Source organism: Silene latifolia, chromosome 4 (genome assembly GCF_048544455.1).
Source record: "Silene latifolia isolate original U9 population chromosome 4, ASM4854445v1, whole genome shotgun sequence".
NCBI lineage: Eukaryota > Viridiplantae > Streptophyta > Magnoliopsida > Caryophyllales > Caryophyllaceae > Silene > Silene latifolia.
In genome coordinates this window covers 1,863,191-1,880,912 of record NC_133529.1, presented here as the reverse complement: position 1 = coordinate 1,880,912, position 17,722 = coordinate 1,863,191, and the positions used below count along the sequence as shown (strand labels likewise).

The following is a 17,722-nucleotide window of genomic DNA, read 5'->3' as shown; positions in this document are numbered from 1 at the left end:
ATATAGGGGATGCTTCTTGACAAAAGCTTTCTCAAAGGACTTTAACGTGATTAATTTTCACGAACACTTATGAGTTATGAGAGACAGTCTCTCACTAGTTGGTTTTATTTTGTGAACACCTAGTTTTGTATCCAGAGCTAAGCCTTGCTTAATTTAGGAGGCTTTTCTACATGTAAACACAACTAGCTAGAACTTTTCGGCTTGCAAAACTAACCTTGCAATCTCGAACCACTGTAGCTCTAACTCGGACACCTCCAAATCCAATTGTGACTCAGAACTCTATCTTTGATCCCAAACGGTCTTGAAATCATTGCCGATAATCTAGGTTTCAATTCATATAAACTTGAATTAAACCCAAAACAATGTTCCGATCGAGAATATTTGAATTGATAACCGATTGAATACCTGATATGAAAAACCTGAATAGGATCCGAAATTCGACTCAATCCGAATCAAACCGAAATTGAACCAAGTTCATTATAACCGACGAATGATACCCAATCCTGAATATATTTGAACCGATAATAATCGAATCGATTGATCGATTTACGGTGTTTTTACACACTCCAATTTTAGGTGTTCTTTCGTTGATTCTATTTATAACACGTTTTTAAATTATTACCTTCAAACCGGGCCGGGCCGGGGAGGGTCGGGTTTGAGATATGCTTGACCCGGGCCAAGGGCGGGCCTTACAAATTTATTTATTTTTAATATTATTTTTGCTAAAATGGCGGGCCAAAGGTGGGCCGGGCTGGAATTTTAGGACTGGCTAGGCAGCCAATGCGGGCTAAGGTCGGGCGGACCGGTCGACTCAAAGTTGCATAAAATAACGTGTCAAGACGGGTTGGGCCCGGGCCGGGCCGGGTCAGCCCGTGCTGATGGCCAGCTCTACTTCAAACTGAAAAATAGAAGAAACATTAAACCAATATTAAAAATTATGACCCGAAACTAAACTCAATTAATTGCTCTTGACACGACCCGAACCATACCGAGTTACCGACTCGTAATAGCACAAACCGATAAAAGTGGCTAACCAAAATGAACCCGATAAAAATCGACCTGTATCCAAAGATAAGGTAAACATGACTAAAATTGAAACGATTTAACTCGATCCGAAATCGAACCGAATTGAATGACCCATTTGTCATTAAACAACATAACGAGATAGAGTAGTTTAGCGGTCACTCCATAAGTCTCTCCTAAGACGATTTACAATCTCTTTTCTATCAACGAGGTGCGATTCACAAAAATTATTCAATTAAATGCATGCTTAATTAACCATTTTAATTATTTAGCTTGGAAAATTATAAACTTTCAAGCTTTTTTCAACTACGAGTAATTGTTTGGAGCACAAATTATACAGCTCGTATTATTACATACTCACAATCATAATATTAGCATGGATAGAAGCGCTCCAAAGTGAGCAAGTGACTATGATAAATTCAATTCACTTCACTTGGTTCTACCCGAACCCGTTCTTCAATCCTAACCGGAAACCCGCCTTGCATTTTTGCTGTTGTTTCGGCAACGTAAACTGGATCGAACCCATCCCCTGCGGTAGGGACACGGGATACGCGCTTGAATCCCGAGCAACGAAGCTTCGTTTAGTTTCCCCGCTCGTGTTGTCCTTCTCTTCCCTTAACCATCGCTCTGGCTTAAACTCGGGCCAATCTTTACCCCATATCTTCTTCGACCGGCCCATAGCATGGGTGAAACAACCAACGATCATACCCTTTTTTACCTTGGTCCCATCAGGTAAAACGTCGTTGGTTGCGCTTGTTTAAGGTCGACTGCCACCGGTGGGTACAGTCTCATCGTCTCGCTAAGCGCAGCGTGCGTGTACGTCATTCCCTTCAATTCGTCTACGACACATTGTTTTTTTATTTTCTTGTTGTTAATCTCCTTTAAGATTTCTTGTTCGACTTGATTGTTGCGACGGACGAGCCAAAAGAACCATGTTAATGCTGACGATGACGTATCTTGGCCAGCGAGAACGAATGAAATTAACATGTCGATGCCCAATTTCTCGTCATATCGACCATTTTTGATAAGTCTCGACATGGTACTATTCTCCTCGATTTCTGTTTTCGAGTTTTGTTTGATCGATTTAATCTTGTCTTTGGCGAACTCGTGTAGAATCTGAATCGAATCTTTTAGCCTCTTCTCGGAACCAATGTTGAAAAATCTACATGCTTTCCATACGATTGGGAAAATCGCATGAAACCTCGAATAGGATAGAAGTATCGACTCACCAAAAACCGTCATAAATTTAGCATCCGGTAAAGCGGGTGACACGTATCCCGGGTTATACCCAAATGAGACTTCGCAAATCGTGTCGAATGTGAATCTCTTAAATAAGTCTTGAAGATCAATGACTTTGTTCTCCTTGGCGGCATACGATAGAAATGGAATCAACCTCTTTGAAATCTCGGAATCAACGACATTTTCAACGAATTTTTGCACCGCTTTGTGGGTGAATTCTAAGCTAGCAGTTTCACTACTACAAAAATTATCATAGACATCAGACATTTTCATCAATAGGCATCGGATTTTCTACTGATGCACAGTTGACACATGTATATTCTATATGCTTATACATCAGTCTTAAATCTGATGTCTATTCGAAAATAGGCATCAGACTTTCATGAAATCCGATGTCTATAAGTTTTATAGACATCAGATGTTTATAAAAATCCGATGTCTATTTGAGACCATAAACATCATATATCTAAAAAAACCGATGTCTATACTTTTTTTTTTCATAAAAAAAATAAATTACGCTATTGTTATACATTAATTCTACACATGATCACAAATGCAAGATAATTCGATAATCAATAACAAATATCTTTATACAATTAACCGATTATTCCAAGTCAATTACCAAAAGATCTTTAACCAACTAACCTATCAACAAAAATAATGCTTCATCAACAACTCATTTTCAAATTCATACTTTAGCCGTAAGAGTATCCATATGCCACTCTCAAACTCATACTTAGCAGTAGGCTGTTACAACTCCAACTCCAACTCCTCTTCCTTTTTGAAGATGGAACATGCTAGGAATAAAATTCAAAAGATCCTAGGATAACCCTGTCACTCAATCTCGGGATACCGTTCCAAACCATTTGGATTAATGCGGGGCTAGGCACGGCCGGGTGATCATCTTATCTCTCCTACATGCCTGATAAGAAGTGAAATATTTGCAAAATTTAGAGTTTACCCGATTTATCCACTAATCCAGCATACACAGCTTTATCCTTTAACAATACATGGCAATATGGTCATGAGGCTTTGAATAAACACATCACCAGTTATTTTACTAAACTCTTCACTTCAGACAAAGTGTTTGCCTACCTTGTTCCCCCGGGTAACCCTTCTCTTCCTGGCCTCCCCTACATCACCACCTTCCAGATCCCTTCTGCCGATGACATTCGCGAAGCCCTCTTCTCTCTCGGTTCCAGTAAGGCCCCCGGGCCAGATGGATTCCATGCCGGATTCTTCAAGAAATGTTGGCCCATCATCAAGACTGATTTTATCCCTTTCATCCAAAATATTTTCCATTCAAAAATCATCCCTGATGCCATTAACCAGACTTCCATCTCTCTCATCCCCAAAATCCCCTCCCCTCAGTCCATCATTAATTTCAGACCCATTAGTCTTTGCAACACTACCTACAAGACCGTCACAAAGATTATTGTCAACCGGCTCAAGCCCCTTCTGCCGTCCCTGATTTCCCCTAACCAAGGGAGCTCCATTCCTGGAAGAGGAACTGATAATAACTACATCGTTGCTTCTGAGATCCTCCACACCATGCATACTTCCAAGAGTAAACTTGGCTGGTTTGCCCTTAAACTTGATCTTGAGAAGGCTTTCGACAGACTTGAGTGGGACTTTGTCAGAGCTTGCCTTATCTCGATTAGCATTGACCCGGAAACTATCTCTCTTATTATGAGCTGCATCTCTACGGCCTCTGCCTTTGTGACTTTCAATGGCACCCCCCTCGATACCTTCTCTCCCTCTCGTGGAATTAGACAAGGTGACCCTCACTCCCCCTACCTCTTTATCATTTGTATGGAAGCCCTCCCTCGCCTCATTCACCAAGCCTGCAATAACAGTGAGTGGACACCCTTTCCCCTTGGAAAAGGTGGTGTCTCCTTCTCCCACCTCCTCTTTGCCGACGACATACTGGTCTTTGGCAGAACTTCCGAGAGAAACTTGTGTGCCCTCCAAGACACTATCCTCTCTTTCTGTTCCAGCTCTGGTAAAAAAATAAACAGCTCTAAAAGCAAAATTACCTTCTCCAAACACACCCCCCTACTGAGGCCACCCTTTTCGAAGACGCCCTTGGCATCAAGAAAACTAATAACCTCGGCACCTATCTTGGTTTTCCCATCCTCAGTAGGAAACCTAAGCGATCTAACCTTCATTTCATTCTGGACAACATTAAATCGAAGCTTGCCTCGTGGAAATCCCGTTTCCTCTCTAGAGCTGGTAGGATCTGCCTTATCAAGTCTACGATCAACGTCATCCCAAATCATGCGATGCAATGCATCCGTCTCCCCTCATCCATCCTCCGCGACATTGACAAAACCACTCGGAATTTTCTTTGGTCTAGTCAGTCTGCTCACAAATTCCATCTTGCCAACTGGGATCTTGTCACTCTTCCCCTCTCCCTTGGCGGTCTTGGGATTAGGGCCGCCGAGCCTCTAAATGATGCTCTCTCTACTAAACTTAGTTCAAAAATTTTTCTTAATAACTCCTCCACTGCCGCTATGGCCATCCACAGCAAATATTGCACACCCTCCCGCCGCTCGTTCTCCCGGGGCTCTCATATTTGGAAGAATCTTGGACGAGGGTGGAACATCCTGAAAAACCATCTCCTCTGGTCCATTGGAGACGGCTCCACTATCAGCCTTTGGGATGATCCTTGGCTTGACCTTGGCCCCCTTATAACCCTCGTTCTTGGCCCTCTCAATCTTTCGTCCTCCTCTGCCAAACTTTGTTCCATTATATCCAATGGAACTTGGTCTCTTGGTCACCTTGATTTCGTCCTACCCAAGTACATCATCAGTAGCATTCTCACCATCCTCATCCCGACTACCCCAAGACCTGATATCCTTTCCACCTCCCTTGCTCCCAAAGCCAAATTCTCTGTCAGCGACACTTATTTCTCTTTATGCCGACCCACCCCCCCTCCTACCCCTTCCTCTTTCCCTTCTGATCTCTGCTGGCTCTGGGACCTTCCAACCCAACCTCGAATCAAAATTTTCCTCTGGCTTGTGTGGTGGAACAAACTACCCCACAAAGCTTCCCTTTTCGCCAGGAATATCTTGCCGAGTTCGTCATGTACGCTGTGTCCTAACCCCTCTATACCTGAGACTTCCCTTCATGCTCTCCGCGACTGCAGCTTCGCCTCCCACTCTTGGTCCACTTTAAATGTCTCAAATTCTTTCTTTGACACTGACCTCCATCAATGGATTTACGATAACTGCACTTCTCACCCCCCTAGTTGGACTACTCTCTTTACTTTCTTCCTCTGGCGCCTTTGGCTGAGACGCTGTGACTTGACCTTTTTTACCTCTAGTACCCCCTACACCTCCCCCTCCACGTTCTGCGCATCTGTTGTTTCCCAATCTTTTACCTGGACCCGCGCCTCTGACTTTTCCCACTCTGCCCCTGTTATGATTACTTCTCACCATGATGCCTTTAGCTATCCTTTGAGCTGGGCCCCTCCGCCGCTTGGTTGGTTTAAAACCAACGTTGATGCGGCTTTCTCTTCCTTTCCTTCTTCTGCTAGCCTGGGGTGTGTCATCAGAGACGGGTTTGGTTCCTGGGTGTTAGGTTGGTCCACCCGCTTCCTTGGTCATAACCCTTACCTTTGTGAGATCCTTGCCATTCGAGATGGGCTTTTGCGTTCGAGAATCCTCGCGAACAATGTCTTGATTGCCTCCGATTGTCTTGATGCGGTTACCACTATTTTATGTCCCACTGCCCCCTTTGGTCCGTTTACTAATATCATTCTTGAGTGTAGGGCCCTTTTGCAGGACTTCCCTCATTTGAAGCTTGTGTTTGAGAAGAGATCGGCCAACCGTGTTGCAGACGTCATTGCCCATCATTCCATTAGAGACTCTAGCATCTTATTGGGCTGTTTTGCCCCCCCCCGTGATGTACCCGTAATTTGTACTTGTTTTGTTTATTTATATCATGCACCTTTTATTCCAAAAAAAAAAAAACAGAGTCAATCAAATAAGGAGTATTTACAACAAAAAAAAAGGAGATTTGTCATGTGCGTAGTGGAATATAAGAATGGGAGTGAAAGAAGTATTTGAAATTTACAATAAGAGATGTGTGTAAGAAGTCAGTTTCAATACTTATCAGAATATATTTGTAACCTTCTGATATGAACCATCACATTAATGACCTCTATGTTACTCAAACGTCATAAGTGTCATTTCCGAGTCCAAGTAGCACAGGCAAAAGCATAATTGTGTGATAGAGCTATCTCCAGCTAGGTCAAGATAGGTTTTTTTTAGTTACATCGATAGAATTGTGCTCTTGGTTGTCACCATTGTCGTCAACCATTGAAAAGCTTGGAATGAAAGCATGTTATCAGGTAACCCAGAGAGAACATTCATGTTAATTTAAAAAGACTTGCTTCTAGCAATAGACGAGGATGGATGATACAAGAACAACGGCTATTACCTGGCCTGACAAAATCAGAAAGACCAAAATCATCATCTTCAAGAGAGAATCGTCGTCCTTTGCGGAACAAAAAATTCCGCCAATAGATAAGACACCGATGGTTAAAACTTTATAAAGTTTACAGCCACTGTATTAACTAAGAATAGTGAACTATGCAATAACTAAATACTCAACGATGGCATACCTCTGGTTTTAAATCCCGGTGCACAACACCTTGAAGATGGCAAAATGCCACCGCAGATAAAATCTGCACTATGATTCCTTTAGCATCGTGCTCATCATATCTTCCACCTCTGAACCAAATGAAAAAGTAAACTGAATGACGTTTTATCTAGCATTTGCATAGGGAGAAGACATCCAAAAAATTATATGGAGAACAAGCTAAACTGAAATCTTTGCAATTTGGAACTAAAAAGTGTAATAAAAAATCGAGAAATTACAGCTAGTGACCATCCAACTCATTCCAAACCACCTTTCTAAAATTTTATTGTCAGGTTATTCATAAAAAGGTTTTCTTCAGTTTAAACCATCAAACAGCCTAATTACTTCTCCTGTTCTCCCTCACGAACGTGAGCATAAAACAGACTAATTTGCGTTCCTACAATAAACCATTTCGACATGCCTATTAATAACACTAGTTAACATTGGAGGGCCTACTGCCTAGTGATTACAAGCTCAGCTCAGCTTATTTAATCAGTAAATCACTTCCGAGGTGATTCTAATGATGGATGGGTAGGAATTTGACTCAAAGTCATTAATAAGTTGGTTTGCAATGCCGCAATGGTAGTCTTCATTTCGATCCACTAACAGAAGCAAAAAAGATCTATGGTTTTGAGCAAATAATAATGTATAAGCTTTACCTTGACAATATCCTATCCAATAATTCACCGCCTTCACACAACCTGCAAAAAAATTCATGATTTCAGAAAATCCTCACAATATACTTAAACTAGATTTAATGCCCGTGCGATGCACGGGCCTAAAGTAATATCATCTCTTACTTCAAGTATTTGTAAAACTTTTCAGTTAGTTTTTTTCTAAAAATCTTTAAAAAAAAAATTAAAACTGAAAAGAAATAAATAAGAACAATGAAATTACGCACTAAATTCTCATCATTTGGACTTAAATAACTAAAATATTCGGAGTAAGTAAAAAATAACGTGATGTTCGTACTCTCTTCAAAACTCAATTTCGTGATTTTGCTATAGTCAATTTTAATCATTTTCTTGGCAAATGATAGTTAATCTGACATGCTTTGTTTGCCAGCTATCATGAAATTTAGTCAAATAACCAGTAATACTCGTCAAACGTATTATGTATGTATCGCCGTAGCGGTCGTGAGTTTTCACATTATTTAAATATTATAATGTAATTTCGTTTTACATAACTAAACTCTTAGCGATATTATATTATAATTTTGTTTTTAAAAAAAACTTATTAAATATAGAGTAATTTTTTGTGGTAAATTTTGGTTTACTCTCACTGACTAATTTTTTTATTGTATAGATTAAATACTTCTGGTTGTGTTGGCAATAATGAATGAGTAGACAACTAAAATTCTAGAGTTTGCGTTAGCATAGAGCCGGTAAGGATAAAAGTCGCCTTTATACATTAGACTTTAATTTCTCGGCGATTACTTGCTTATATGCCCTAATGGGTAGGGATGTCATTGGGGCGGGGAGGTGGTGGATATAGGCTCCCCCGTACCCGTACCCACCAAGCAATTCATATACCCGTCCCCGCCCCACCACCCGTGGCGGGTACAAGTTTCCATACCCGTACCCGCCCCACCAAATGAAAATCTAGACCCGTACCCGCCCCGTTTACCCATCAACCCTCTATGTTATAATTTTTGACGATAAGTTTTTAAATAAAATGTAGTTTAATCACTATGAATTTCCGTAAATTTTCATATTTATAATCCTAGTTTAAGATTTTCAATAAAATTAGTAAAAAACACTATCGAAAGTCATAATAATATTTTTTTTTAATAATTGGTGGGTAGGCGGGTATTTGGTGGGTATGGAGTAAAACCCATCCCCGCCCCATCACCCGTGGCGGGTGGAATTTTTACACCCGTACCCGCCCCACCACCCGCGAAAGTTGTACCCATACCCGCCCCAATTGGGGCGGGTGCGGGCCGGTACCCGCTTATACCCGCCCCGGTGACATCCCTACTAATGGGAACATAGGGGGGCCCGGATCTATTCAATTATTTTTATCAAATCTGAATCACAGACTCATATATTAACCGTTATCATCTTTAAATTTTTTTCCATAGGCTCGTCATTAACAAAGATATATTTGCTTCATGAATCCAAAGTTCAAATTCTAATAAATCGGCTTTTAATATATGTAAGCTTCTGAATTGTGCTCGATTCTCCCTCTCAATTACTTAAGTAGCGAACTCCACCATGTGAACACTAAACCTAATAAAAAGACCTCTCCATGCATACACTCCAATAAAATCTATAATCTTGCCTTAAACAGTTATATTAATCCATCATATTTTAATTCTCCACTTACTAAATTTTAAATAATCCATTATCGACTCATTATACTTTTAACATTGTATATGTCGGTCTGTCATATACTCCGTACTTCGTATTTAACCACGTCAATACTCTTGATTAGAAATAAACACGGTCAGTACAACCTACGAAATAAGCATAGGACGTCAATACTCTTGATTAAATAAACAAGATCAGTAGAACTTACGAAAGCATAGGAATTGACTAAAACGATGTGCAATACGACTATCAAACTAAACAAAAATGAAATTAAAAGAAATTTATATACTTAAAAGTAGAAAGAAGTACTACCTCTTTGCATATATATGGTCGTATGTGAAATACCATGGCAAGTAGTTGAGTATCATATGCATTATTATGCATATAATCAAATTTAAAAGAGATACGAATAATAGAAAATGTAGAACTAACAAAATATACAGAACATCCATGATGATATGGAAAGTGCCTTAATTTTGTTTCCGAGGGGGCAAATCTGACAAAACAAAATTTACATACGGGAGAATGAAGCGATCTTAATTACGTACATGGTGCAGAATGGTATAAACCGTTTTAGTATTTCATACATTTTAGCTTTGGTTGATGAGCCATCATATCTCCCCGACACAAACAGTTTGTAATCATATCACACAAAAACAAATTACCAATTGAACAACAAATTGGTTATGACGTACGGTAAAGAGACGTGCATGAAGACGTGAGCTGCGATTGTTTGTTTAGTTTGGGGTTAAAAAACACTATATATACATATGCAGGAGTAGTAGGGTAGTTCTAGGATTTGTTACGGAGTAGAATTTAAAACAATTTCATATTATACAAACGTCAATCCCAGATCAAATTGTATTGAGTTAAGGGATATGCTACGGATAATGATAAAAAATTTCAAGAATATTAGTGTTTTGCGAAAGTTGGAGTCTATGTAATCGCTTGAAAAAAGCTTCCTTTATTAATATAGATAGATAGATGTATTGAGCAGAGAACTCCTGGGTATCCGGGTGAACTTTGCAACACTGTTTGGTCAATTTAGTATAAATCCTTTGGTTGGGGGAGAGAGGAGTACAAAACGACGCCAAACGATAACAGATGCTTAACTACTTTTGGGTAGATCTTGCAAGAGTTTCAGCTTAAATCAATATATGAAAGCTAAGTTCAATTACATTAACAGTACATCAGCAATAAACAATAATGGTACACAACCTAATTCAACCAACTTGCAAAAAATAAATCGCAGCTTATGAAGCAAGGAATTAAAAGGAAAATAGCATACGTAAGACGAAAATGAAGCTCCAACTACAATTATCATCACTAACATTTGATTAACTAGTAGAATTGGGGATTTGTTATGTTTATTAGCTTCAACTACTACTTCAGTATCAACACAACCCAATATTTGTTATACATAAACTACTCCTTTGAATACACAAAAGAGTCAATAAACGATCCCAATTATCAAATTAGAGAACATAAACCTTAAATTTCAAATAAACGCAACCCTAAATCGAACCAAGAAAAAATATAGAAGATTAAATTAATTAGATTCGAAAATACCGTGGTTGATTCTGGTAGAGAGGCTGGCGGCGAGAAAATCGCGGTGGTCTAAAGGTGAAAGCTAAAGTGGGCGGCCAATGGCGAAGGAAGGTGTTGGATTGTTAGCTATGGAGAACGATGGTCTTCAGCCAATGGCGGCAAAGGTTTGACCCAGGCGAAAGCGGTGGTAGTCGGCCGTGCTATGTAGTCTCTAGTGTTATGTTTGAGAGAATGAAAATGATGTAGGTGGGAGAAAATCAGAAAGAGAGATGGTTAGAGTATGAGTAATACGGACTTGAGGAGAGAAAAGGGGATTTTAAACTTATCTCCGAAAATCACAGGCATCGGATGTTGAAACGTCCCATGTCTATTAAAGTTGAGGTTAATAAGCATCAGTCTTTTAAAAACATCGATGCATATTGAATTTTATATGCATCGTTTTTTTTCAAAACTCTGATGTCTATAAATGGACATCAGTTTTTTTTAAAAATCCGATGTCTATTGAGTGATGTCTATAACGTTTTTTGTAGTAGTGTTTGTCTTTGGATCTTCCAAACGTCTCCATTTTCAGTGAAGAGGCTATCTCCAAAGAGGTCTCGAAATACGGCTTTGTGATGAGGACCCTTCTCGTATTTGAGAAAGTGAGTCTTAAAAATGTGCTCCACCGTGACAGGATCACCGGTGTAGACACTAGGTGTTCCAAAGGGTGGATGCACGACAACAGTCGAGGTTGGACACGTGGATATAATCTTCGAAAGCCATTCGAAGATTTCCTCTTGGGTTAACCCGGAAAAGGCTAACAAATGACCGATTATAGGGTACGGCTTAGGCAACTTATTAAGTTTAGTAATCTTCGACTTGGTTATTGGTTTCGAGTTCTTGGTGACTAAAAATAATAAAAGAGATGTAAGAAAAATAATCAACAATGGAATTAACAACATGCTGCTTAGCTCAAACATCGTTTATTGCAAATCACGTAGTAGGGTGTCGTACTAATTGTTCGCCTTACGACATGAATAAATAGATCGATCGCGAACTCGTCCCATGGAACCTAAATTTCTTTATGTGGAAACTTTTTTTTGACTTTTCTTAACCCTAAAATAGGTTTATTAAAGTGACAAAGAATATACACCTTGAAAATTACAATGTAATTCGAAAATTTCAGACGTATCATCAGTCCATAAATACACACATACTAAATTGTCATAGATTCTACAGAAATAAAATTATGGTAATAATTGTATGCGTGATATTGTGGTTAGAGACTTAGAGCTTTAAAAGAATTAATTACATCACTCCAATATAATCTCAACTAATAAGGCTATGTTGTTTTGAGCTGAGCTAAATAAAGCCAAATTGAACTGAATTGAGCTGAACTTAATAATACCTTAGGTGATAATATTTTACTGAGTACTCATATTTTACTCCGTTTTAATCAATCATTAATATATTAGCGATAATGGTCTTTAAAAACCACTATAAAATAGTCCCGTAAATCCACAGGACATAAAACTAGATTTCACATTAATATATCACAAATACTTGTCTACGACAACATATCCCCAATTTACTAAATGAATAGGTGAATTCACAAATTTTCCCTCCAAAAACCATCTTTTTAAATAAGGAAACTATTGATAATTTAATTGTATTCACTAAATAAGAAAATTAATAATAATAATAATAATGTATTTCATTATATAATTCTTTTCATAAAAATTAATATTTTCATCAAATTATATAATTTTCACTAAACACAAAACTATTATATTTTAATTAAAGTATAAATAATATAAGACTATAAACTATTAAATTTTTTATTGATATTATTATTTGATAATTACTTGACTCATACTATTCATACTATGTATAAATAAAACTATAACTGGTTTTGATTACTTTCATAACAAAAAAAAAGTTGAGAGAATTTATAAATTGGAATCATTAGCGTTGTGGTATAAAAAATAATTTAAAAAAATGTATTTCAAAGACATTACTCAATTCTCTTGGATTAATAATTTTCAGTTTTAATTTATTTTTTGCTCGAAACAAAATATATAACGAGAAAAATAAACAATTAATGAGATACCACTATTATTTTATAGTTCAATTTTACTTAGTTTTCTTGAATAATTTTAAAGTTCAATTTTTTCCTCAATATATAATAACGTGAAATATGAAAAATTAATGAACGGTTAGTTTTGCATGATTAAGTAATACAAAAATAAAAAGTCTATAAATACCGCGCATTCATTGCGCGGGATCTAAACTAGTTATACATTAATTTTGGTGGAAAGTAAAGCTTTGTTCTTTTCGGCTTATTAACGGTTCAATTTAGTTCAACTCGTCTTATTTCAGCTATATTTATCTCATTTAACTTCAATTCCTTAGTTCAACTTCATTCAGCTCATTTCAGCCCACTTCAGTTTAGTTTAACTATCTTCAATTCTGTTCTGCTTCATTTAGCCCGAAAATACAGGACCAAACACTATTTGACTATTTGCGAAGCCATTAAACATTCAAGAGGAATAAAATTCCAATTTAATTCCGAGGCCAAACCAGCCTAATTTAGTGGGATACATAATAGAGAAAAAAAGAAATTCAATAGGTCCTAATTTAGTCGCACTACAATAGAGGTGAGGGAGGATTCGAATCTGGGATCTATTGTCCACAATACCTATGTCTTAACCATTAGGCTAAGTCATCTTCGCATATGTAAATTTGTTAATCACAAAAACTTCACAGAGACGGTCTCTCAATATTGTTATTGAGATACCTCTCACATGATGGGGTGGGAGACCTATTGAATTTCATTTTTTCCTTATTATGTCTCCCACTAAATTAGTGGGAGACGGTCTCTCATGAGACCTACTACTGTTAATCAGTTGACGATACATGTCTGAAATTATAGCATTTTTTGGAGTTTTTACAGTGTATAAATTCTTAATCACTTTAATGAACCTTTTTAATGGTTAAGAATTAAGCTTATACTTAATCACTTTGTGTTATAGTAGTCAATTAATGTTTCCACCTTAATAAATGTATGTTCCATTGTACATATAATTAACATATTAGTATATATATTCATATGGTATTGCTAACAATTATTAGCAAAAACAATACTAATAAATTCCTAATTAGAGATTAGCAAGAAGCAATGTTTGAGCTAAGCAACATGTTGCTAATTTCATTGTTTCTAATTTTTCTTACATCTCTTATAATTTTCGTCGTCAAGATCTCGAAACCAACAACGACCAAGTCGAAGATTACTAATCTTAATAAGTTGCCTAAACCATACCCGATAATTGGTCATTCGTTAGCCTTCGTTGGGTTAACGCAACAGGAAATCTTCGACTGGCTTTCAAAAATTATATCCACCGGTCCAACCTCGACTATTGTCGTGCATCCTCCGTTTGGAACGCCTAGCGTCTACTTTGGTGATCCTGCTTCATCCGAACACTTTTTTAAGACTCAATTTCTCAAATACGAAAAGGGTGCTCATTACAAAACCGTCTTTGGAGACCTGTTCGGAGATAGCTTGTTCACCCAAGACGGAGACGTTTGGAAGACTCAAAGACACCTTGCTGGCTTGGAGTTCACCCACAAATCGTTACAAAATTTCGTTGAAAATGTCGTTAATCCCGAGATTTCAGAGAGATTAATTCCGTTTCTCTCAGATGCTGCCAAGGAAAACAAAGTCATTGATCTTCAAGACTTGCTTAAGAGATTCGGATACGACAATGTTTCCACCATAACATTGGGGTATAATCCGGGTTACGTGTCACCCTCTTTGCCCGATGCTAAACTTATAAAGGCTTTGGATGAGTCGATGATTCTTTCCCACGAGAGGTTTTACGCGGTTTTCCCAATCATATGGAAAGTTTGTAGATTTCTTAACATTGGTTCGGAGAAAAAGCTTAAAAAATCAATTCAAACGCTCCGGGAATACGTCAAAACCATGATAAAATCGATGAAAGAAAATCCGGAAATAGTAAATCAGGAGAAGATGAATTTATTATCAAAAATTATTTACGAGTATCGATTTGATGAGAAGTTGACCATCGACGTGTGTATTACGTTCATCCTCGGTGGACAAGATACGACGTCGTCAGCATTAACATGGTTTTTTTGGCTCCTACATAAAAACAAACACGTCGAACAAGAAATCGTTAAGGAGATTAATAACAACAAGAAAATAATAAAAAAAAATATTGTCGAGGAATTAAAGGGAATGACGTATACTCACGCTGCGCTTAGCGAGTCGATGAGACTGTACCCACCGGTGCCAGTCCACACGAAACTAGCGGCAACCGACGACGTTTTACCTGACGGAACAAAGGTGAAAAAGGGTATGTTGGTTGGATGTTTCGCCCAAGCGATGGGCCGGTCAGAGAAGATATGGGGTAAAGATTGGGCCGAGTTTAAGCCAGAGCGATGGTTAAGGGAAGAGAAGGACAACACGACCGGGGAAACGAAAAGAAGCTTCGTTGCTCGGGATTCGAGTGCGTATCCCGTGTTTCTTGCAGGGCCTCGGATTTGTTTAGGCAAGGACATGGCTTACTTGCAAATGAAGAGTGTTGTTTCTGCTATTTTGGGCAGGTTTAAGGTGGTTCCCGCCACAGACGATGGGTTCGATCCAGTTTACGTCCCTGAAACCATCGCGAAGATGCGTGGTGGGTTTCCGGTTAGATTTGAAGAACGGGTTCAAGTCGAATAATACGACGGGTTTCCGGTTAGATTTACTTAACAAATTAAACATCCATTGTGATAAATAAAATAAAAGTTTAATTAAACATACATCAAGTTGTGCAACTTGACAATACCTGGTTGTATAGTCCATGAATTGGTGTAATTGGTGTGAATCATTTATATAACACCTCGCTGATAGAAAACATCGAGATTCTTAATCGTCTTAAGAGAGACTTATTGTGTGACCGCCAAATTGAATTGCTATATCTTGTTATGTTGTTCAATAGCAAAATCAGTAAGTAATACGGTATGAGTTTTATAATAAAGTTTTCGAGTTTTGTTTTTAACGGTTTTTCTAACTGAAGTCCACCAGGCATAGGATAAGAAGCCCAAAAAGGAAATAAATGAATGATGTTTTTATGGGAAATTGCAATATGCTGTCACTTTTAATTTTATTTAAATGAAATACATTTAATTATTTCGTTTTTGAGCTTCTTATCCTATGCCTAGTGGGCAGAGTTAATGTGAAATAATTTATTTATTTAAAAATGAGTTTGATAAAATTAACGGGATCGGATATAGCCGTAAAAATAGCGTGAGTAGTCAAAGAAACAACAATAACTGGAGGAGTATTGAATGTAATAGTATTAACATGATATTTCGTGAAAGTAATAATATTAATGGCGGGAGTAGTGGATGTGTCTCATAATTTTTTGATAAATTCTACATTTCTGTATAAATGGTAATTAAACCTATGAGTTAAGCAAGTATAACGTAGTTTTATTTCCTTGAAAATAAAATTTGACGATAAATAGAGGTAGCTCGGGCGGGGCGGGACACCAAACCTAGTATCTCCTAATAATGGTAATCATAACAATATCGATATTATTCTGATTGTGGCATATACATTGTCATCCCTAATTTCGAGTCTGCAAGTCTCTCTAACTAATTGTCTCATTTATGCATTAATGTAATTTTTCATGCTTCATGAAAAGAAAAGATTTCTCAAATGACTTTACCATTATACGGAGTATTAATTATCACATATACTTGTAAGATACAATAGTCTATCACGAACTGGTTTTATTTTGTGGATCGTCCAAGTTCTGTATCCATAGCACTATACTCAACCTCGCAATCTCAAACTGGATCATCTCCGAACCTAACTGTGACTAAGCACTCGTCTTCGAACCCTAACGGTTTTGAAATCATTGTCGATCACTTTATTTTAATTTGAGCAATAAAAAATTAAAATTGTAAAAAGTCATGAAATAAGTATTTTAATGAAAATTTTCTTTTACCGAAAAATTAATGATGTTATTTTTAGAATATTTATACTATTAACATTTTTTTGTGCAACTTCTTATCATTAAAAGCAAATGAATTTACATCGTACAATTATTTAAAAAAAAGTATACATTTTTTTATCATATAATAATGGAGATAAATTTATGTATAATGTGAAATAATATAGAATGTTTTAAATATTAAATTTATTAAAAGATTGTGTCATTAATCACCTACCATACCTATAATATATGCTAAAAATAATACATTTTATTTTAGGAAATATGATTTAGGTGGGAAAATTACATTTTAGTTTTATGATGTCAAAAATCAAATTTTTTTGAGCTTATAAAACTTTATAATAAAACTCAAAAAATTTAGATTAAAACTCAAAAACTTTATCTTAATACTCAAAAACTAGGTTGAAAGCCCATGCGTTGCAACGGGTTAATTAACTTGGTTATAATGAAAAAAAAATGTTATAAATATTAATGTTTAATTAACTTGGTTATAATGAAAAAAATGTTATAAACATTAATGTTTACATCTAATCATATGATTAAAATATCTCTTTCAAAGAAAATAATTGATAAATACATACACATCTATCGTTTATTGATTATGCAAGAAAAATAAATAATAAATAAATTTTGCTATTAAAGAGATAATAATAGAATAGAAACTCTAATAAGAGATCTCTAATAAGACAATACTTAGAAGACGCTAAAAAATTTTGGTTGGTATTAAAGTTACAAAGATGACTCTTATTTATAATCATAGGTTCACCCCACCTTATAGTAATTTTCCGATGTGGGACAATTCGGCTATTTATACATTACTTCCTCCATTCAACTCCACTTTGCATATATGATTTATGCACAAATATTAAGAAAACTATCAATATCTATATCTATATCTATATATCTCTATCTATATATCTATATATAAAAGAGAGTTTTTTCGAGCGATTCTAGAGTGTCCAT

At 36.9% G+C, this 17,722-nt stretch overlaps 2 protein-coding genes across 2 annotated transcripts; one reads left to right on the top strand and one right to left on the bottom strand.

Annotated features, from left to right (window-relative positions):
* Positions 1 to 1,737: 1,737 nt before the first annotated feature.
* On the bottom strand, positions 1,738 to 2,529 carry LOC141653888 (cytochrome P450 94A1-like). Its single transcript, XM_074461755.1, has one exon. The coding sequence runs from the start codon at positions 2,527 to 2,529 to the stop codon at positions 1,738 to 1,740; it is 792 nt and encodes a 263-aa protein (XP_074317856.1).
* An 11,391-nt stretch (positions 2,530 to 13,920) lies between these two features.
* Positions 13,921 to 15,480, top strand: LOC141653887 (cytochrome P450 94A2-like). Its single transcript, XM_074461754.1, has one exon. It carries the CDS (start codon positions 13,921 to 13,923, stop codon positions 15,478 to 15,480), a length of 1,560 nt encoding a protein of 519 aa, XP_074317855.1.
* Positions 15,481 to 17,722: the final 2,242 nt, after the last annotated feature.